Genomic DNA, 23,706 nt, shown 5'->3' on the forward strand with positions numbered 1-23,706 from the left:
GGAAGCTGCTGAGTGGTTCTGTTTGTTAGAGATGTAATCCACAGTAAATACATAAAAAGCCACAATGAAATCAAGGTCAATCACATATCTGACCTTCTGAGGAAGATGCCATTTCTCTGATGTCCGTGTCTGCAATTAAAATGTGCACCATATATGCATTCAGCAACATTTAAGTCAAGATATGCAACAGTTAAAAATAGTCCCCTGTATTTATACTTAATAATTTCTTTATTGGAATACTAATATAAAATGCAAGGAATAAACAACTTGTTCCCCCCCCCCGCATGTTATAAGATAATGCCTTAAAATAGAGACAGAACTATGATCATCACACTGGATTTTCCTTTTAAGCACACTGAATGTTAACAATCATCAGGTATTAAATAACCAGAAGAAATCAAAATCCAGGCATTTAAAAACATTTAATCTCATAAAGTACAATGATATATATGTATTTATATAAACCAAAAGCCTACAAAACATGAAAATGACATTAAACCTGAAATATTGTAATCATGAGTATCAGAAATCCAGAATAAGGTAAAGACTAATTTTATAACAATCCCCTAAATCTCTTTGAATTTTAGATGTTGACAAGAAATCCCAGAGATACCAGTTTCTGATAAAAATACATGAAAGGTCTTAAAAGTCAAATAATTAAAAAAAATAAAAATAAAATAAAGATATGTTTAGCAGAAAGGCTGGAATAAACTAGATATATTTAGGATCTAATATATATGTAAAGCAAAGATAACAATATGTCTTTTAAAATGTAACAAAAAATAAGCTGGAGAACATTTCAAAGTGGAGGAAAAGATAGTTGAACTAGAATAATATTAACCCACATTTTTAATTAGAATTTTTCCAGATTTGGGTTTCCAGAATCAACTTTTAACTCTGAAGTCATCTTTAAATTTGTCTTTATTTTTTCAAGGACAAATGCAATACCTATGGCAAAAACACATAAGGTTTAATTGCATTTTAAAGAATTCTGCTTGTATTAAATTTTATGCTTGATAGACCACTGAAGGTTGGTTGGTCTGATAGCCGAATTTAAATGCTTATCCCTGTCATGTTACTCATTCCTTTTTAATGATTCATTAGACTTCTTTTAAAAATTCCCTTGGGAAGAGGATGTCAGTTGCAATAGAAGCCTTGCACATGAAGGATTAATTTGTTATCTTATAAATGTGTTTTTTAAAGAAAAAAAGAAAGAGAAAAGGGAAAGAGAAAAGGAATAGAGGAAATGAAAGGAAAAGGAAGGGAAGGGAAGGGAAGGGAAGGGAAGGGAAGGGAAGGGAAGGGAAGGGAAGGGAAGGGAAGGGAAGGGAAGGGAAGGGAAGGGAAGGGAAGGGAAGGGAAGGGAAGGGAAGGGAAGGGAAGGGAAGGGAAGGGAAGGGAAGGGAAGGGAAGGGAAGGGGAAGGGGAAGGGGAAGGGGAAGGGGAGGGGAAGGGGAAGGGGAAGGGGAAGGGAAGGGGAAGGGGAAGGGGAAGGGGAAGGGGAAGGGGAAGGGGAAGGGGAAGGGGAAGGGGAAGGGGAAGGGGAAGGGGAAGGGGAAGGGGAAGGGAAGGAAAAGCATACATTAAGTGGAAAAGTTCTCACCACCTGAATCTTCCATTGGCATCAGCAGACATTGAAGATACTCATTTTCAATGAAAGCAAAGTAATGACAAAGTCATGTCAGATTTTTTAACATATTGTGCTAGCAATTAAATTAATGCAAGGCTAAGTAATTCCACTGCAAATGTGTCTGTGGAATTTTAGACCTACTTTCCCTTGATTTGAAATCTGTTACACAAAAATGGAAGCTGAGATTCTGCCATCAGTCACATTGTTGAGAAATTTAATGTTTTTCAGAAGTGGCAAAATCATTCTAAGCTCTTATTTTACTTTTTATTATTATTATTGTTGTTGTTGTTATTATTATTATTTTAACCATTAAAAAGAATACTTGAAAACCATGTGTCAATGTCAAAAGTCTGGTCCCACATAACTGAACATGTGAATTTTGAAATTTTCTCCACTTGAGCATCATCTCAAACTTGATTTAATTGGTGAACAGACATGGTGAACTTATTGATCTTTCTTTAGTGTTCCCTTGGTGTCACTCACTGATGACCAAGGGAGCTGGCATGAGAGATATGGCAGGAATATGTAAGCAGGAGTTCTGCCCAGGGCAGAGACACTGTTTGCAGCTGCAGTTGACTTTAGAGCACCTTAAATTTTTTTTTTGTATTACTGCACATTGGAGTAAGTCTTCAGGGTTAAGACAGGAAGTAGATAAATATCACTAAGAGTGAACCCCCGTCTTCACTCTACATAAATAATTTGAGAGTAACTCAACCAACTGGTTCTGCCATTTTAGTTTATGCTGGAATTATTGAGCACACTTTAAGCCTCCTAAGACAAATAGTTTGAAATTTAGTTGCCTTCAGTTACACATCTGATTTTCAAAGAGCATTCACCAGTCCCATCAATGGGACTTGTCCCTTCAGAAACTAAAGTACATACATCAGCAATGGAATTTTAGTAGAGACATGAATGGATAAGTGAAACCTGAAGAAATACAAGAATGAAACATGCAGACATTTTAGTAGATGGTTGGATGTAACCTAGAGAAAAGAGATAAGTAAATCTGAATAGCTGGATTGGACCTAAAAAGGAATGAGCAAATTGATATTAAAGTTCATTTATTCCAACAATTAGAAACACAATTATAACAATAGCCAATGTGTAAGATAATACTGAAATTAAAAACAAAAGCAGAAGAATGTAAAATGAATGAGTTCAGGATAACATAGTAAATTAGGCAGGATTTCTGCTGAGTCACTTTTTGATCTGGAGATAAAAGGTACGCTCATGTGTATCATTTTTTTCACAAAATTCAGATGTTTTTCAAACTAGAAATACTATAAATTGTTATTGTACACATACACACAAATAAATTACTGCTGTGAACTACTGATGTTACAGCAAAATGACAAGATAACAAAGAGTTTATCACACAGCCCTTCCTTTCTTAACTTTACAGTGAACATAAAGGGACATAAATATTTAATTTCACACAGACAGTAGCTACTAAAAAGAAATAGAACAGTAAAACAGATACACAGATAGGTATACTTCATGTGCTAACTTCTGCAGCTAACATCATCTTAGAAATGAGGGGAAAATTTAGGACCCCGTGCTCCATAATTATGGACCAAGCTTTCTTTCCTAGACACCAGGTTCAGGCATTGTCTGATTGTACTGAAGAGGGCCATCCCAGATTCCTACATGCAGTTTTTTGTAAATTATCAACAAAGGAGTCACAACTGCTAGCACCCAGGTATCTTAGGATCACTGTAGAACTCAGATATGAATTTTTTTCTATTTCATTCCCCATTCAGAGAAGTACCTAAATCTCTTATTTCTGAAATTACAGACACTGTTTTATAAGTAGCTTATACAAAGCTGACCTCTGGCTGGTTCTGGCCTCATTTTCTTGTTGATTATGGACAAATGGGAGAAATGGAACCTTTTCCTGATTTGTGCATCATGATCACCATTATAAAGATTTTCTTTTGACAATCAAACATGAAGGAATTACTTTCAGAAAATGTACTTTTCCTTTGTTGGTGACACTTTGCAACAAAGCAGTAGCTGATAGGAACAATGGCATTATACTGTTCAACAAATGTATTTGTGTCATAAAAAAAAAAAGACAAATACTGCTGCTGAAAATGCTGAGTGTTTGGCATTGACATATACATTGCTTTGCAAAGTTGACAGTTCCACTGGAGCATGACAGAAGGTTATTCTTTCTACATATCAGTATTCAGATTTTCACTGGAATTCTTACTGAGGTGGCTGCTGCCACTGTGAATTGAAACTGGAAATACCTCCCACAGTGAAATCTCAATTTTTGGGCAGCAAATCCTCCTAGATAGGGTAAGCACCAATAAAGACTTTTTGCCTTTAGGAAATACCTGTGTTCTTCTCTAAATTCAAAACAGAAATGGTATAATCATGTATAAAAATATAATAGAAGTATTTGATGTGATACCTACCATGTTTTCTTTTTAGTTCAATAAAATGTAGGCTTGTGAACAGTAGAGAGAACACCGTACATGTTAACTTCGGGGACAACCATTTCTCTCGTGTCAAGATTAAACCAAGCAGAACTAACTGCTAGAATAGCCCAAGGCAAGAACTTCATCTTTGTTCCTATCATTAGGCATGCAAATTATTCCTGAATTGTGTTTGCACTACCAAGATGACAGATTTGATTACTCACACAAAATGTTGTTTGTCAAAATAATTGCTCAATGAAAAGATAGCTAGCAAAATAACATGCACTGAAGCTTGATTCAGCAATTTTATATTCTAAAGAGTATTTGAATCACATATTCTCGGTGCATTTTGATTTTGCTGAGAAAAATGGCCATGCATGTCTTTGTTAAATAAATCTGCAATTGTAAGTGTGTGAATCCAGTGTGTCTAAAAGGCAAGATTTCGTCTAGGAGACCAAAAGGCAGAACATATTTTCAAGCAAGCCATTTCTTGATTTGCCATGAAAAAGCAAAACCGTGCCAAATAAAACGCAAGCATCAGTTTTAAGTATATTTTCTTCTGGTTTAACCTTTTGTCAGAATGAAAAATAAAAAAGATTATTCTTTTCAAAATAAGGTGATGAGCTGTTTGAATTCTACTTTAGCAGGAAGTACAAAAAGGAGTGGAATTTGACCCAGTTCCCTCAAAATGTATCTTCTTAATTGGAAGAACTTCCAAAAGAACTGGAGTCTAATCTCAGCAATACAAAATATGCATTGAAAATGGAGCAGATTTTACACGCATTGGTAATGGAACAGTGATGTGTTTGTTCATAGTAGACAGTCCTCAAAGACTTTTTTTCAGAACTTCTAATGACCTCAGCAACTGTGCTCCCAATGAGGAAGGAAAGAGGAATATGCTGGAAGGTAGAATATGCAATATAAAGTTTCTGTGATAGAATAGAAACAGCTTAGAATTATAGATTTTCCCCACTATTTAAAAGCTACCAATGTGTGTAGTAACTGAGTTTAAGCAAGCTTGGTCAGTGCCAGCATTCACATTCACTTAAAGATGGCTTTCTGCTCATGCAAATCACTTGAAATTTGATCTATTAAGAAAAACAGTCTGTATAGTTATTGTTGCTAAACAGTGTCAGTTCAAGGAACTTTTGAAGATACTCATAAGAATCTTAATTTGCTTGTACTGGGTAAGTCATGCAGAAGAAGGATATTGAAAGCTTCACATCACACTTCTAAAATTTGGCACCAAGATCCTGAGTCCAGCTTCTACTCAAGCAATACAGCATCAGAACAGCATTTAGGAATGTTCTCTTTACTGCACATTTTTGAAATACATTTTTGAACTCACCTTTGCCCTTTTCAGTTCCACCATCCTGTGGTGTTTTTTGTTCTGTGTAGGAAGTACAAGTATATTTTTGAGAGGATCTTAAAGTAAAAAGAAAAACTTACACAGCATTAAAAATATATACCAATATTGTAGGTTTGCTAGTATTGAAAAACCATGGTTAAAGAATTATTAATATACATGTATACATCATTTACAATTGTAATTCCATAAAGCATTTGTTATAGACACATGCATATCAATGCATTTTCTATGTTTTGAATGAATTATAAAAAAAAAAAAAGGTGTTCTTGTACTCAGTGAAAGCAACATACTGTTGTTGTTTGTAAGTAGTTGTTAGTCTTTTGTTCTTGGGGTTATTTACAAAAGACTTTGAAAAGAATTAGATAACATTGTTAGTATGAATGAGCTTGGATCATGCATGAGATACTTCCAAATATTAACGGTATCCAGAATTCCGTTCCCTAAGTGGTTTATCCTTAAGACAGTATACAGAGAGAGTTTATTGAGAGTGTTCTCGATTATTTCTCATTGTCTTCTTCATTATCATTTTCATCTTACCTAGACTTTTTGATTTGAGTTTTTTTTTATCAGAATAGTCGATAGCTTCTCATGTACTCCAATGAGGTGTATGTGAAATAACTCTAACCTAGTATATGTGAGAAAACTTGAACTATAGATTGAACAAAATCAAATTTTCTAAGTTTTCTCCATTTCATTATTGGATTCCTATTATGATTCCTATTCTTCTGGGTTTTATGTCATTCAATTTGCATACAAGACCATTTTCCATAGAAGCTCATCAAGTCATATGAATTGTACTGACTTCAAGGAATACACACTCAATACTCTATTTATTGTGAAAAATGACTTTGTGTGGTGAACTTACCTGTCAAGTACTTGGTATAACTTGGGTTTGGATGAAGGTCAATGGACTAATACCCTCAAGGTGAAGCTAAGATAACTTTCATGTCATGGAGGAAAAATTTGAAAGATCCAGTGGATATTATTCCTAATTTCTTGCTCACATGTGCATAGCTGTTTTAACTACAAAAATAAAACTTGAAATGTGGAAGACAAGGCCATATTCTGTAGGTGTGACAGACCCTTAGCTGCTTCTGGTTGTTAGGAATTTCAAAGCTCCTGTTGTCTGGAATATTGTCTGTCTTGGACAGATGGTCAAACTCATTCCTTTTTAATGGGAATTTTGCTACAGTAATGCATTCCTTTCCTACTAATAGCTGGGATTAGGAGAATTCACTGTTCTTGGAAGGTGATAGCATGTTTAAATCCCATTTGAAAACCTTATTCATGGCTGAGTATAACAGCCTGATAGCTTGACATTGAGATCTAGAAGGACTTCTTAAAATGGCTTCCCCAAAATTTGGATTGTTCTTAACCATAAAGGCTTACTGACACCCTACTTGTTTTACAGAAGACTGTAGGGAGTAAAGGTGTTGGGAAAAGGAAGGTAGTTATAGAAATGTTTTCGTATTTAATCCTGTGTATTCAAAAAGAAATGAAGAAGATGTTATTTATTGGACAGGATTGGTAGAAATTTTCAAATAATGCTTCAAAAATTATATTTCTTTCTGTCTATAGGAACCTGTCTGCCATTTCAGTCTTACTTAAAAGTTAAGGTTGATGAAGAACATGAATTCAAGTACAAAGTGTATCTACTTAGAACACCAGTGTGAATATTTTGGAGTATCAACTGTACAGATCTTACTGTTGAGTAAAAATAAGAAAAAAAAAAAAGAGTAACCATCATGACTGAAATATTAATTTTAATTGTAAATATATGCAATATGAAAGAGCTCATACTAGCATGAAAATATTATAGTATTATTTAAAAGTGAAACTCCTTGTGGCAAATGATACTTTTGTCTTCAGACTTTACCATTTCTTAGTGAAAGCATGTATCATTTAAACAAATGTGTCTTGAATCAGCCTTGTAAAATGACAGTTTGCAAGATTGTAAGTACATGCAGGTTTAACATGTGAACTGGAAATACTGTTGGTACTGCTGTACAGTACTGATACTGTTTGGTATTGCTGCTCAGGTAGCTACACAGAGAATAAAACTCACCAAATGGTTAAATTAGACAACTGTAACACATATATTTATTTTATATATATATATATATATAAAAACCAACATCTGAGAATACAGTACAAATTTCTCAATGCAAATCAAATCCATGAGGCAAAGGTTTGCATAACTTTTCATCTCCCACTAAAGAGAAGGTAGCAGCTTTGCACAGAACTTCAGCTTTACCTGAAACCCTAGTCCTATGCACGAGTTTCATCTCACCTAACTTTGGCTTCCTCAAAGGTATTCACCCACTCCAATCTAGACATCTGGACTCCTTGGGTTAGTAGCCTAAACACAGACAACCAGTGATGTTTTAGATACATTATCCAGGAAACGTTCATTAGATGAGCAGATACATCCCAGGATCTGCTCCACTGCTTACAGGTGGAGCAATGTTTTCAGATGGCTAATATTAGGTGAGATGAATCCAATGCTTGATTCTGTCATCTTTGCTCACATTGTACCTTCAACGGGATATGGAAAGGAATATTTAGGTAGTTAGATGTTGTTTGGCATCAAAGAAGACTGCATCAAAGAAGTCTTGAAGTTTGAAGAAGAAGTCTTGAAGTTTGGCATCAAAGAAGACTGCATAATTTAGCTACAGTATTTAAGCAGTCATCATTTTCCTGTACCCTGAAGGGACATATACAGGAAAATGTTCATTTGCATCATTATGCAAATATGAGGTCTCTCCCAAAGAAAAACTGAATCTGAAAAGTCAACACAAATACTTGGGCAGGCTTTCATGCCATTCTTACTGGCTCCTTACTTTCAAAAGGACAACAAACACACAGCATGGTATGTCTATGCAGTATCTAATCTCATGCAATTATCTTGTTAGTATTACAGCACCAATTAGCATTTTTTACACTAACCTGGAGGTGGTGGTGCATTTTCAGTTTCAGTCTCTGAAAAATGAAGAAAGAAGACAGCTATTGAGCTTCAAGAAAAGCAAATAGTTTTTGTATATTTGGCATATAGTTTTTGAATTTGGACACAGTTTGGTTTAATCAATTCATTGCAGTTCTCAGATTTTGTTGGCTTTCACACAGGTGATACTTGGCATCTTTAGAATGACATGGTCAGAAGCCTAAAGCTTATATTCTTTGAAAAGAGGGAATTGAACTTGTTCAGTCCGGAGATATATAATACTTATCTACATGCATGTTTCCATAATAATTTGCATAGGTGGACCCTAGTGCATAGGTGCATAATTTGCATAGGTGCATAATTTGCACCTAGTGCATAGGTGCAATAATTTGCATAGGTGGACCCTAGTGCGTTTAGGCAGTTTTGCGTTAGGACAGCTCTGGAATATCATGGAATGCAAATTGAATTTCAAGTTTGGGTTTGATTTGTTAAAGTCAGTTGGTTCCGAGCCTGTAGTTAAAAAACTTACTAAGCCAACATCATAACTGATACACTTTTGTCAGATGATACCTTAATGTTTGAGCAAATTTTCCATCAACTGGGATAGTACCTGATAGGTCTTTAATCGTGAAGTGTAATGGATACATTAATTGAGAAGGATCATGTACAGAGAATCTAGAGACCTCATTTTCACCACAGCATCAGATCTAGAGTTCAGTGTTCAGTGCAAGCAGAAAGTAAAAAATATCAGTCCAGCTGCTCTATGTAGAACCTACAGTTAGTTCGTTTCTTTTTTTTTTCTTTTTTTTTTCTTTTTTTTTCTTTTTTTTTTTTCACTTATGGTTTTGTTTGTTTGTTTGTTTTGATCTAAATCACTTCCCTTTTCATTTGTGTGATACAGAAGGTAGGCTTTCTATCCTATTTTAATGTTATCCTTTGGGATCTCATGTGCTCTGATCTGAAAACAAGAACAAATTAACTGGATAAAGCTTAATTTTTAAACAGTTAAAGGAAGCTTATTGTCAACCTATAAAAGCATAAGAACTCTAGACTGGTTGAAAATGGAATGTTTATTGGAGATAGTCTATTGACTTACAGCTCAACTACTTGCAACAAGCAAAGATTTAGAAGGGTGAAATCCTCAAGTGTAATAGTAGAAGGCTGATACTAGCTTTTGTCATCTTATGGGCATTAACATTTGGAACCCCATCTCAGCTCATATTCAGGAAATAAAGTTTCAATTTCTGTCACACAGAAATGCTGGTAAGGCTGTTCCTTTGCACACAGGTCTAAATATAACGAAAACATACTTTTCATTCTTAACAAAGTCATGTAATGCTTAAAAGGGAGAAATGCTTTTAGTGCAAAGATAATTTTAAGCTGGGTGTGTGAAAGTGATATGCTTTAGGAACTTCCAGTCACATACACAAACACTATAACAAATTGTTGTAGAGGGTCCAAACAGAATCCCTCACTAGAGGGAAAGGGCTCAATGCTGTAAGCCTGGTCACAGCATCTATCATGGAATAAAAAGGAAAATGTATATTAAAGTCCAGCAGACACAGAGTCTCATTAGGAAAAAAAAAAAAAAAAGTTTAGCTTTATAGCAATTTGTCTTACTGCTCTACCTACTAACATAGTAAAGTTTTCTTTGTGGCCTAGGACAGTATGAAAATTTCCATAAGGAAAAATACCTTTTAGAACATCACCCCTTCATTATCATGAAATTTCTGACTGCGCCCACTACAAATAGAATCTCATCTCTGTGGTATGGAAGTCTTTGTCTTGTATGAAAAAGTAATAGCAGAAAATATTGTAAATTATTGGAAATTATACTTATCTTTTGGAAATTTGGTTGCTAGAAACAGGGAGTATTCTTACTACTACTGAATTAGAAAATTCTCCCCGGCTCACTGATCTAAGCACTGTCCAGTCTCAGATGGCAGGGTTATGAGTGTTTTGAGGGACTTCCCTTGAGTTTTTCTTTCATTTTTAAAGTTATTTCATGGCCTGCTATGTCCTCAAAGTAAGTGCATTTTTAATTGTTTTAACTCAAATTGTTTCATTTATTGATGATTTTTATAAAAGATTGCCCGTTTGGGTTGCTACTAATTATCAACAGATAATAAGAGTAGTTTAGCAAGTGTGAATGTTTTTCCAGGAAAAAATAGGCATAACTTTGTATTCTGTTCAAAACCAGATATGTCACAGGTCTTATTTTGTAGAAGATTTTATCTTGCCTTCAGAAAAGTCACACTTAACATTTAGTTATAATTAAAGGCAGCAATCAACTCAACACAGTGAACTAGACATAGTCACTATCTTTAGTTTACTGTATAAATAAATACATGTTCCTCCTAGAAACATTTTTGCCAGTATAAACCTATCAGTGTACTATACACTCAAGGTTTAGATATGGCTGTTCCACAAAACAGTGCTTTGCAGTGATATAATATAGTCACGCTTTGTGACCAAAACTTGATATTATGACCACTGTACATTTTTACAAATATGCAAAGTCTCCTATCATACAGTGGTGTTGGTCAGAAATCACACATCTTTGCAGTCCTGGCTTACCTAGCAGTAAGCACAAGTGTTATCCAAAACCTACAGTGCAGGCCAGACTTAAACCACTATTATCATAGTCCAAACTTAATCTCACATATGCAGACATACAAGGAGGTACTCAAAAGCTGAGCAATGTTATGGGCAATATGCTCTATCTGACCCTGTTCTGAGCAGGGAAGTTGGACTAGACCACCTCCAGAGGTCCTTTCCAGCCTCAACTATTCTGCAGTTCTGTCATGGGAAGATGGCTGAAGCCAGTCCTGGAAGTCAGTGGTTTCTTTCCGAAACCACAGTTCAAGGCTTTTCAGGCTATTGCTAGGAGAACTGAGCTGAGGGGAGAGACCTGAAGTTTGGAATGGGAGGCAAAAAAGGAAGGGAGATGGTTCCAGGCATTGGAGGTGGCAAAGACGTGGAAGATACTTCAGCATAATCTTTTGGCCATGTGCAACCCCTTTCATGGTCATGCTTGGCATGTTCCTCAGTTCCATTCCTGAGGACAGCCAGGAAAAAAACATTAATAGCACTGAGTAATTTCCACTTCCCCAGAGAATGATAGCCCTCTCTGGCTGACCTCTGCAACAGGCTTGTCAGCTAGGAAAGGGCTCCGTGCACTCAACCAGCAGCTTACTGTTGTGGTCTTTCTCTAGGAGGCATGCTCACTGGAGTTCCCAAATGCTATTCTCAAAAGCCCTGTTGCCTAATATGGTGCTCTGTCAATGCAATGTCAGGGGGCTGATGGTGGAGAAAGTGTTGCCCCTTAGGAGAAGCACCATTCTTCACTGGGTTGGATTAAGCCTCTTGAGCTACAGGGAAAAGAATCCATTGAAGGTCCAATAAACAACTGGGTTGATATCATAATGTGAACTTGGTCTTCTACTAAGCAACTAAAGCTAATTTCTGTCTTGCAGCTCCTAAGACAAGAAGTGATGATCTCCTCTATGTACTTCTTTATTTAAGGAGCCAAGAATCTTGCATTTCAGTGAGTTGTGTTGTGCTAAACACAGATCTTGATTTATTTGTTGGATTTGAAACTTGTAAAGCAGCTGACTATATATGTCTACAATAAGAAAAGGAATTACCAGTACATTCTACATGACTGCTAAGAAAAAATAACATATTAAGAAGTGCAGTTAGCAAATAAAATGAAAACACAACGGTCACTTAGGAAAGCATCTCCAGAAATGCTTTCATGTCTCATCCATGTCATGAGATGCATTCAGGATCCAGTTTGACACAGGATATGAGCACTTAAAGCCAAGAGATTTTTATGTGTGATTTATAATTATGCATGCGCACATACACCCGTGAAAATCAGCAGGAGATGCAATTTGACCCATTACCAACTATTTTCCATCACTGTCCCACTTTTTCCATCTTCAATTTTTCAGAAAAAATAAGACATAAAGTCTCTTGCTATACATATACATAACTGTTTTTAAAAGTTCCATGAGACTATCCATGTGCTAAAGTTATGGAAATGCTTAAGAACCATGTTAAATTGGGACTATCATTATTTAAAACTCCAATTCCATTTTAGGTCTGGCTGCACTGACATCCGACCTGCAATAACCACAAGATGCTTTGGCAGGGAATTGACAGGGTGCTTATGCGTAGTGGCCAGTTTTCAAAGTCTCTAAATTCCCACTTCCACTGGCTTCTGTGACAGCAACAAGCATAGAAACTCCCTGACATCATATATATTACTTTTCACATTGGAGTGTAAACATAATGAGGCATGCTGACAGTTCTAAAACAGTTCCCAGGTCGTACTTTACTACTGTGCCGGAGTCAAAGTATCCCAAGTCTTGCAGTTCAGACCATTTGAGAGCTGCAGGTTATCTCCAGCATACTGGCAAAGAGGTCTGGCTGTATAATCCTTCTAATCTTGTGACTCTGTGCTCATGACCTGGTTTGTTTTGGGTAGCCTTAAGAAGAATGCTCAATGGTATTGAAAAAAAGAGTAATGCATATCCCCCCTCACATACACATCCGCCCCTTAGGTGAAGAAAATGACCTTGAGCATTAAATAAGGGCTTGCACAAAGTCTAAAGATAGTGTTTCACTGTCCCTGGGCTGGAACATTCACAAGAGGGAGGAGGAAAGTCTCCTGCATTTATTTCTTCCTGCAGTTAAATGTAGATTGGTTATAACCCAGCAAAGACTCTGGTCGGAACAGCCAAAGGATTCAGGATCTCACCCAGTCTGACCAGAGGGCTTACTCCCATTTACCTGAAAGGGAAACCGGGACTATAACTGCATCACCATGGATACAGGTATGATATCTGTCTGTGTAACAGCAGCATATTAAAGTGACTTTCATATGTCAAAGAGCACGAGGATAATCACTTAATGCTTTTTGTCACAAAGGACTGTCAACTTGTGTCAAATTTAAGTAGGTGGATTAAGCTTGTGGACATAGCTTCAAGGGATCAGACAAATATAACTATTACGTAGGCATTCCTAAAGTGCTGACTCTGCTCGTCAAACAAAAATAGACAAAATACTAGTTTGGGGAGAGAACATGGCTCCCTGCAACCCTTATGCAGTTGTTGTATGTAAGGATTCTTCTCTGTGTGCAGTCCCTAAAAAACACTAGAACTGCGTTTGTGGCACATTGCTTTCTCTGGGGGCAGAAAGTGCTCTACCAAAATTAGTGGGCAGGGAAGGACCAAGGATGTGGAACAGTTGCTAGACAAACCTCATGTCCAGACGATCAACAGAGAAAGTAGGAAAGCTACTTGCTTTCACTACTGCTTACATTCCTGGAAAAACAAACAACCAAACCAAACCAAACCAAACCAAACCAAACCAAACCAAACCAAACCAAACCAAACCAAACCAAACCAAACCAAACCAAAAAACAAAACTCTGGAGAAGATAAATAACTCAAAATGATTCGACCATTATCTATAGGTCACTTCACCCAGGCCAGTAGAGAGTCACAGGGTCATCAGTGGTGTGACTGAAAGCCATAGTCTCATCTTTTGGAAAACAGAATCTTGCTCAACAAAACCATAGGCATTAGTGGAGCATGATGAGCATTTCATTGGTAAACAGTAGTCTTAGGAGACCACAGATTAAATGAGCTGGGAGACAGGCGGCTTGATCCAAAATAATTTCTAATCACTAAAAGTTCTCCTATTGCATTCAGTTGGACTTAACTTGAAGTAAATATCTATTCTTATCAGTAAAAAGTGGAATAGTTAGCAGTTTGCAAAACAGAAACACAATCATACAGACAAGGTCTTCCCTCTGCCTCATGAGTTTGAATTATCCACAGAGGAATAATGTTACTTGCATATAAATTCTATAGACAGTTCCCAATCTGAGTGGAAGCAGTAAACTATAAGCCCAGCTGAAATCATTACCTTATTTTTTAGAATTCCCATGGGCATTTTCTATGTTACTTTTAAAATAAAGCTACAGAAAACATTCCAACCACATTTCAGTCCTAGGTCCTAGGAGCAAAAATGGTTTGGACTTTAGTCTAAACTTCAGTCTAAAAGGGTAAAGTTAAAAAGCAATGGTGCTCTCATGCCTTGCCTACCTTAGTATTATTGTGACCAAAAATATGATGGAATCAGACTGATAAAATGTATTAATATATTTCTATTTTCCATACCAGTTTTAATGATGATTTAGGCAGATGGGGCTGTCTGTTTTGGCTCTCTGTGACTGTTTCTGGTTAGATATAAAAGCAGTAACCTTGGGTTAAATGCTATCTCTTACTGCAAAAAATTGAACGAGTCAGCATGTTCACTGAAGCTGAAATTATTTGTATATTCCAGCAATTAAAAGTTTCATAATCCACTGATGCATCTTCAGGTGGAGAATGGAGGAGAAATAAACTTAGTATTTAGTTTTAGATTTAACTTTATATATGATTAAAATTCAAAACCATTCCTAAAGAGTTTCAGCTTGTGGGGAGTAAAGAAAACCAAAATGAAGAATAATAATTAGTCCCCACATACAATCTCACCTACAATACTTCTGTTTCAAGAAATGTCCTTATACTTCCAATTCTATTGGATTTTAGGGGCCATGGGTTCAGATCAAACCATCATACATTGAATGCAGAATGTTCCCTGATTAAGAAGGACTGAAAAACTGGATAAACAGTTTCAAATGAAATGCCCAATCATATTGAATTCTGTGGAGCAGACACCAAAGCAACAGGTTATAGATCTACTTGAGGAGCTGTGGTTTACTTGTTGACTCCAGATTTTGCCTTCATTGCCAATGATAAAACAACCATCACTTGGGCGTGTTTGTTTTCCTTGCAGTTCCCATTCTCCTGTGATGATGTTATTAAAACAAATCTGATCTTATGTGAGCTTCCACAACTTTCTCATTTCTTATGAGAACTTTGCTTTCATTGTATAACTTTGATTAATCACTAAAGAACACTGTAACCATGACCTTCAACAATTTCTTTAACGACATATATGTTTGCATAACTGAATTCTTCTAAGTTTGTGCAAGTAGGCTATCTAGTAAAGGACTACATCACCTATGCATTAAAAAGAAACAAAAAAAACCCACAAAGAAATCAACAACGTCAACAACAATAAAACACATATCTCATCTCTGGTAGGAGGGAGGTATCCATCAGCAGTCAGCACCCTCACCAGATGGTGCAAGGCTTCCTTGGCAAGCTTGAAGTTGGATATGTACTGTAACTGGGAACTAGGCAGCTGCCAAGAGTTGACAGTGTTTAAAATAGATAAATCCACTAAAAAAAAAAAAAAAGACTGCTGAGCACTTGTGCAACTAAGAGGGAAAAAAAAATAAAATTCATGGTTGTACCTCACAGATCACAGACTGGAAGTAGACTACAATTTGAGGGCCACGCATGGTTTTGATTTTTTTTTCCCCATTGAGCAGTTTTCTAACTTATTCCATCATTAAAAACAAAGTACTGTTTTTTAACTTCCAAAACTGAAATTTTTGTGATGCTATCTATCCTGAAAAATCTTGTGGGCAAACCTTTGCTGGTTACACTATCTATACAGCAAAAGAACTTTGCTGAGATGTGTTGTTTGCCATCATGACTGTAGCTTTAAGGGAAGGGTTTGTCAGCACAGTTGTACCTGCAAAGCCATTGAAAAATTCTGCAGGAATGGGTCTGTGACTATACTGATTGATCTTTTATTCCATGTCTTGCCATGGTAGGTTTTACTTTTAAGGTTGGAAATAAAAACATTTTATTTTGAACTATCATTGCAAAACTTGTGATAAAATGTGGTTTATGCAATCCCAAAGGTCACTGAAAAAAACTCTTAGCTGATATTTTTGTCACAATATTTTCACAGTGAAAACTGTAGAACCCAGAGTCAGCTTCTTCCTACTAAATGTAGCAAAGGATATGCTCCATGAAGGAGCATATCTTTTTGACAAACTTTTTGACACCATTTATGACACCATTTCAGTTTATATATCAGTAATTTAACATAAATTCAAAATGATTCTGTACTCCAGAAACTCTTATATTCATCACCTACCTATTCTTGATGATCTGAGCGGTTCTTTAATGTTGATTTATTTAATGTACTGCATGCTTCTGGCTCCAGTTAAACAGTCTATGTCTAAAGAACAGCTGTAAATCTCCTATTTTTACTTTGTAAGAGCAACAGTAATAGAGCCCTGAAGTACCTGATTTGAGCTTCCCAAGCTCAGAGAGATACTGCTCCAGTTTCATGCCTGAAAGCCTGGAGCTCTACTAAGTTTCAACAGTTAGCACAGATTTTTTTCTTACTCTATTTTAAGAAGGGGCTGTAGGTGCACTGGAAGCTCTACAGAACCACCCCCACTATGCTATAGTTCATGAGTATTCACACTGCCTTTTTTATAGTGTATGTTAAAAAAGTCCCATTAAGGCCTGTAAGCTGATCCACATTGCTCCTAAACCTGATGGTCTGTATTGTATTTGCTACTGACCCGTAAGTGGCGCTGCTGGCTAACAACATTGCATATGTCCAGCATCACTGCCTGTGTGATCCCAGCCCCAGGTATGGCTGTGTTTTCTACACAGTAAGGAGGAGAAGGAGCAGGTCTGATTCTTGTCTTCACATTAAAAAATAGTAATTTGGCTCATATGTCAAAATTTAATAATCCACATCTTAGTATTTGCAGGATCACAAAATACACAAATCTGTGGAAAGGCAGATTTTGTTATCTCCAGTGTTTGGGAGACAGTCTTTTCTGCGTAGACACAAAATGTATGAACACAGCACAGCTTTGATTTCTTTAAATTCATGGAATGTTGCAAAATATTTTCTATGTAGTAAGTTGCTCATACTTATAACTTATTTCTGGTTTCAGATGCTAATAAGAAATCAAGCTTTCAAAATGACTCCTAGCCCAGCCAAGTGAAATTCTGCTTTAAATATTCCAAATCTAATTCATCCTTGTTATGTATTTACTAAAAGCAATTAAGTCATTCATCAGAAAAGTTTGACCATGTGAAAAAAATATAGCAATAGATAGATGTTTTTCTCAGTTTCATATCTTTCGTTGCTATAGTTTGGTAATTTTTATTTTTATTTTTTATGTGAAAGCGAAGACTTTCACTTAGTTCAAGAGATGCCATGGGGAAAAGTGAAAGCAAAAGGCACCATGATATGATACCAATGACAGCAGTACACGGAGCTGTGCTAACTTCCTCTCTGAAAGCTGCAAAACATGATTAAATTATTAATTTAATGCTTCAGAAAACAAAGAAGTGCTGCTCAGGAACTACATTAATTTATTATTCAAATTAAACAACATATTTTCCATGAAAATTGCACTTTCAGTTATAGGATAAAATTCAGAAATAAAATTGACAGGGCAATTATTTCAAAAGATTGTAGAATAATAGAATAATTTAGGTTGGAAAAGATCTCTAAGATCATCAACCATCAACCTAGAATGGCCAAATATACCACTACGCTATGTCCCTAAGTACCACATCTACATGTGTTTTGAATACCTCCAGGGATGGTGACTCAACCACTTCCCCAGGCAGCTTGTTCCAAAGCTTCACGGTCCTTTCAGTGATTTTTTTTTTTTCTAATATCCACCCTGGCACAACTTGAGGCCATTTCTTCTTGTCCTATCGCTTGTTGCTTGGAAGAAGAGATGGACCCCCACCTTGCTACAACCTCCTTTGAGGTAGTTGTAGAGAGTGGTAATGTCTCCTGGTCCTTCTTTTCTCTAGGCTAAACAACCCCAGTTCCCTCAGACGCTTCTCATAAGGCTTGTTCCCCAGACCCTTCACCAGCTTCATTGCCTTTCTGTGGACACTGTCAAGCACCTCGATGTCCTTCTTGTAGTGAGGGGCCCAAAGCTGAACACAGTACTCAAGGTGTGGCCTCACCACAGCTGAGCACAGAGGGACAATCACCTCCCTGGTCCTGCTGGCCACACTATTTCTGATACAAGCCAGGGTGCTGTTGGACTTCTTGCCCACCTGAGCACACTGCTGGCTCATGTTCTGCCAGATATTGACCAATACCCCTAGGTCTCTTTCAACCAGGCAGCTTTCCAGCCACTCTTCCCTCAGCCTGTAGCATTGTTGTTGTGCCCAAAGTGAAGCACCTGGCACTTTGCATTGTTGAAACTCATACTGTTGGCCTCGGCCCATCGGTCCAGTCCATCCAACCCCCCCATGCAGAGCCTTCCTACCCTGAAGCAGATCAATGTTCCCATCCAATTTGGTGTCATCTGTAAGATTACTGAGGGTGCATTTGATCCCATTGTCCAGATTACTGACAAAGATATTGAAGAGAACTGGTCCCAATCCTGAGTCCTGGAGGACAACTGTATTGACTGGCCTCCAGCTGGATGTAACCCCAAACACCACAACTCTTTGGGCCTGGCCACCCAGCCAGTTTTTTACCCAGTGATGTGTACACCCATCCAAACCATGAGCAGCCAATTTCTCCGGAAGATGGCTGTGGAAAACAGTGTCAAAAGCTTTACTAAAATCTAGGTAGGCAACATCCAGAGCCTTTCCCTCATCCTCTGAATGAGTCACCTTGTCATAGAAGATCTGGTTAGTCAAACAGGACCTGTCTTTCATAAAATCCTGCTGACTGGGCCTGATCACCTGGTTGTCCTCTATGTGCTGTGTGATGGCACTCAAGCTAATCTGCTCCATAACCTTCCCTGGCATTGAAGTCAAACTGACAGGCCTTTAGTTCCCTGGGTTTTCTTTCCAGCCTTTCTAATAGATGGGTACTTAACCGCGAGAACTTCCTTTCAGATCATGAGATAATTTCCAAACCAGATCAGGAACTATTTTCCTAATTTGTGAAATGTCTTCACTCTTTCTTGATCTAAACCTCAACATCTTTCTTGCTAAGATATCCTGAAATATTTCACTCTGAATCAAGGAAATCATTCACACTATTGTTTTATGGGAGTTCAATTGTGGACCTGATGCTCTCTGTAACTAGACTGAGTCACAGGGAGGACTACATCTCATGTGCACTTTTCCCAGGTTGGTCCTGAGAGTTATGAGAGTATGTGCCTTTCAGTGGTGAACCATTCCACTTGACTGTTATGGGGAAATGAGAGCATCAGCATAGGACTGTGGTGATATGAATCATGTAACATATTTCAGCAAATTACAAGGAAACTATTGAGATGTGCTGATAGCTGTCATTTTAATCAAATTTCAGAGTGAAACATCAACAATTTAAAATGAAAATCTGCTGGTATTCCCATTTTGTAGTTTTTTAAAACATCAACATTTCTTTGAGGTTCACCAAAAACAAGATGAAAACTTTGGGATTCCCCCAGGAGTGAATTTCTCAGCTTGTTATCAGCTCTTTGTCAAAGTAATAAGTACTACAGTGTCAACAGTGTGTCCAAATACCAAATAAGAAAAGCATTCCGATTGAGTCTATTTGACAGTGGGTGACAGATAATCTGATACTCTGTGATCTTTTCAAGAAGGAAGAGTCTTCTCAGACTTCCTTCAGATAAGAACAGTTTCCTGCCATCTGTACTTTAGTATTGAACCTCCTGTTAAGAGACAGTCTCACAAGTTCTGTAACAAGTAACTGTGGCCCAAGGCCATCAGGCATGTAGGTGATTAGAGATCATTTCAAATAGCATCACTAATAACACATTACGTATGTCTATGTGATGCTAACAATACTAATTTGCATTCATCAGGCTTGTGATAAAGAAAAAAAAGCCAACATTTGTAGCTTTACAGTTGAATTCATTTCTCTTTCTTCACTCAAGATGAGTGAAAACTAACTTTCTTAGTTTACTGAGGGTAACTGATGTTTATAGGCTACGAAATCTAGGGGTTGCTGTTTTTTGTGAGTGCCATTGTTCCACTACATGGCATCCAAAGATGATTTGCAACTAAATCTGGAGAAAAACGTTTCAAAAAAATTTAACTGGCAATTCGGGAAATGTTTGTATCAGAGTTGCAGTGTTGCTGATGCCAAACACTAAAAGAATCAGAATTTACCTTAAAAAGCAGAAACTTAGTTAATGGCATTTCTGTGTACTGACCTTGGGAGTTCTCTCCCTCTTTTTCTCCCTCTGTCTCTCTGGTTTGCTTTTGGTTTTTGTTTTTGTTTTGTAAGTATGATTGCATATGGATATTTATCGTGGCTCAGATGTTTGGAATTAAGCATTGTACTGTAAAACATTTGAGAGTATTTTGCACATGTGGAGGGAGAAAGGACTTTTTCTGCAGGTAAATATTTAGGGGATCTAAGGTATTGCAGACATGTGGCACTAGGCAAATCTTTGGTGGATCACACACCAATGTTTATATGCATGACAGTCACATATGCCCCTTTGTGATTGTTAGGCATGCTAAGTTACATATATCACTCCATGATAATACAGTTAATTTTTCTACCTCAATCTCATTCTGAAGTAGTGAAGATAAAATATCAGAAAACTGAGAATTTTAAGCTTTCACTTAAAAAAATAATTTAATTTGCCTTTAGGGTAACCAACAGAGTTGAATTTATTTCTCTCTCTTCAATCAAGATGAAAAAGAGGGTATTTGCATCCACTTTCTTAGTTTATATTAGAGGACGTTCGCAGACCAACTGCGAAGGGTCTCATCAAAATGTCAGTTATGTATAAAAGAAAATTTTTTACAAGGCATCACAGCAGAATGCATTTGAGATGTTGCTGTGAATAACAGTCACAGCTTACTGAATATACTTTCTGTCCAGCTAAAAAAGATTTTTCTTTTGGATAAGAGAAAAAGCCCTCACTGCAAAACATGGAAATGCAAAACAAGGGCAAAGAAAAAGGGGCAGAGGACAGAGGTCAGATTTCCCCTTTAAAAATAGGGCTAAGGAAAGCTTAGATGAAAGATTAGTAAGGCTGGAGGGAATGCCATGGAAAAAATGTCATCAGGCATCTGACCCTCTGTGCCTTCACTGAAGTCTGCATCTGTGGAGGAGTGGCAGCCACAGCCTCCATTGGTATTACAGCTTCTCTTTGGGTCTAAAATAAGGTTTTTGGCCTAGATACTAAGTTCTTATAAAAACAGATGATACCAAGTGTGCTATGGTGTGTATATGTATATCTGCATCTATGTGAATATCGCAGCACGAGACCCAGAAGCTATTAGTCAGTGAATTACTTGATCTGCATGGCATTTCTTGTGTGTCTGTTCCTAGATATCTCCAGCTAGAGACATTTTCCACATCACCGAGGTTTAAAAGTTTTCTGTAATTTTTGCTAGGAACAATAATTCTTCAGTTGTACTGTAAACTAATAAAGCTCTTGAAAAGGGAGAGAAATGTAATGTCATGTACGTTCAGATGTGCAAATGGCTTGAAATGTTTTATTTCAGGTCAAAAAATAGTGAAAGGCCCTACCAAACTAGCACAATCTGCCCAGATTCTGAGAATCCTAATGTTGCTACAAAGCAGCACTGGTAAGGGGAAGATTTCTTCTTTATAGAACAGTTGGAACTGCTGCTAGGGAACATAACTTTTGCACTTTTCTTGCACAAAAAAAGATCCTGTGGCAGAAAGTGATGAAAATGAACACAAAAATGTCCAAAGACATTCAACAGCCATTCAACAACTGTGTCCTACTGCTCTTTCTAGTCTGCTAGCATGTTGGAGTAGGTGAGGGTTAAGGAGAAAGACTTAGCCCATCAGCTGAACCAGTAAGTTTTTCATTTGGAGTCTCCTTCAGGTTTAGCTGCAACTGTGTTCAGTTTAATTTCATCACAGCTTCAGGGCTTTGAGAGAAGACAAAATGTGGAACAGGCTTTCAGACTGGGTTTGCATTCTGGCTGTGCAAGGCATGGTTCCCACTGAAGGAAAAAAAAAAAAAAACAGTCTGAGCTACTGTGTGATTTACTTTTGTTTGGCGGCTAAGATGTTATAATCCAGTTGGTTCTATAACAAGAAGTGGAGCAAATGTCTCTGCAGTTCATGGCCATGCATATTACTCGTCGAGTTATAAATCTGTATGGAAAGGGAACCTTTCTTCATCTGTGTCTGTGTGTGACTACAACCTACTCTTGGCATTTATGACCAAAATTAGGAAGGTATTCTGAGACTGTAAGTCATGATGAGTGTGTATTTTAATACAGATGCTTCTCAGGAAGCATCATGGTGCGCCTGAATGCTTTCAGACACTCACTAAAACCACCATTTGATCCTATGGAGAATTAAATTAGAACAGAGCTTTTTGTAATAATCACCTGATCAAAATAACTTGATGTAGCCACCACATACAAGGGCAACTGCCTTGAGAAGTATATCACATGCTATTTTCAATTGGACATAGGGCCAGAGGATAGCAAATTATGTAAGAAATATTTCCTAATCTCCAGTGAAGGGAGAGCGATGACTATTTTGAACATGTCCCACTGGTGCAAGACACAGTAGGATTCCCTTCACGCTATGGCATCTCTATGCCCTGGGGAAGATGGAGATGACATAGGGGGGCCTCTCAGCTGTGAAATGAGTCACCCAGCCATGTTCCCATGTCCCGGTACTGCCACTCTCTGCACTGCATGACAGTCGCATTCACCAACACACTCACAAGTTACCTTGCTCCTGAGGGTCTTCCTTGGAAGAAATAAATTTCCTCCAAGACATGCAGTTTTCTGAATGGTTTACTCCTTCGATGCTCTCTACAGGCAGCACAGCTGAGACTGTGCCATAGATGACTGTCTGTTAAACAATGTGCTGACACTTCTCTAGAAGGTGTAACAACCTAAATCAACCCCCATTCAGCAAAACCCCACAGCAGGGCATGCAACGCCTCAGTGTTATGACATCTAAACCATCATGGCTAACTGCAGCAGAGGCCACAGGTTATTTTGGCACTTTTAATTGAAAATGCACGTAAGGGCACTGGGCCAAGTAAAGGGTTGTGTGTGTGACTGTCTTCTTCAGAAGGCAGTTCTAAGCAGTGTGGATGCAAGCCATCCTGCACTGCATAGCCTGAGTCCCACTGACTGCTCTATGGAGATGCCATTAGCAGTACTGACATGGAGAAGGGGGGAGAGAAACCACTCCGTTTAGAGAATGCTGCATTTTTCCAGGTTCTGAGAGGTCTCTGAGCAGAAATCTATCTATCTTCATATTTCTGAAATCCACAGTTACTTCGTATCTGTCCCTACAATGTCTCAGGAAACAGAGAAGGTTGACTAAAACTGCCTTCAAAACCTTCTTGCTAGAATGGCTTCCGAAGCCATACAACCTTTTCAGGCACAGAACTGAATGTTGGCTCTAATTCACTCTCTTCTATAAGAGCCTTTGTCTTTGCTGATCCACTCTTTCAG

The 23,706-nt window shown here is 37.5% G+C and overlaps 1 protein-coding gene across 18 annotated transcripts in view; it reads right to left on the reverse strand.

Annotated features, from left to right (window-relative positions):
- Positions 1-23,706, reverse strand: part of MYBPC1 (myosin binding protein C1) — an 81,915-nt gene that overhangs the window by 50,571 nt on the left and 7,638 nt on the right. For 5 of the 18 annotated variants that reach the window (XM_080558417.1, XM_080558415.1, XM_080558411.1 and 2 more), the window contains exons 2-3: positions 8,369-8,401; positions 5,402-5,443 (exon numbers count right to left, since the gene is read on the reverse strand). In XM_080558417.1, coding sequence (XP_080414543.1) covers positions 5,402-5,443; positions 8,369-8,401 — 75 coding nt within the window. Of the gene's footprint in view, positions 1-5,369; positions 5,479-8,285; positions 8,402-23,706 lie in introns of all 18 variants that reach the window. The other 13 variants (XM_080558406.1, XM_080558408.1, XM_080558404.1 and 10 more) reach the window with 5 other exon arrangements.

This window comes from Anser brachyrhynchus (assembly GCF_964034855.1).
Source record: "Anser brachyrhynchus genome assembly, chromosome: 1".
NCBI lineage: Eukaryota > Metazoa > Chordata > Aves > Anseriformes > Anatidae > Anser > Anser brachyrhynchus.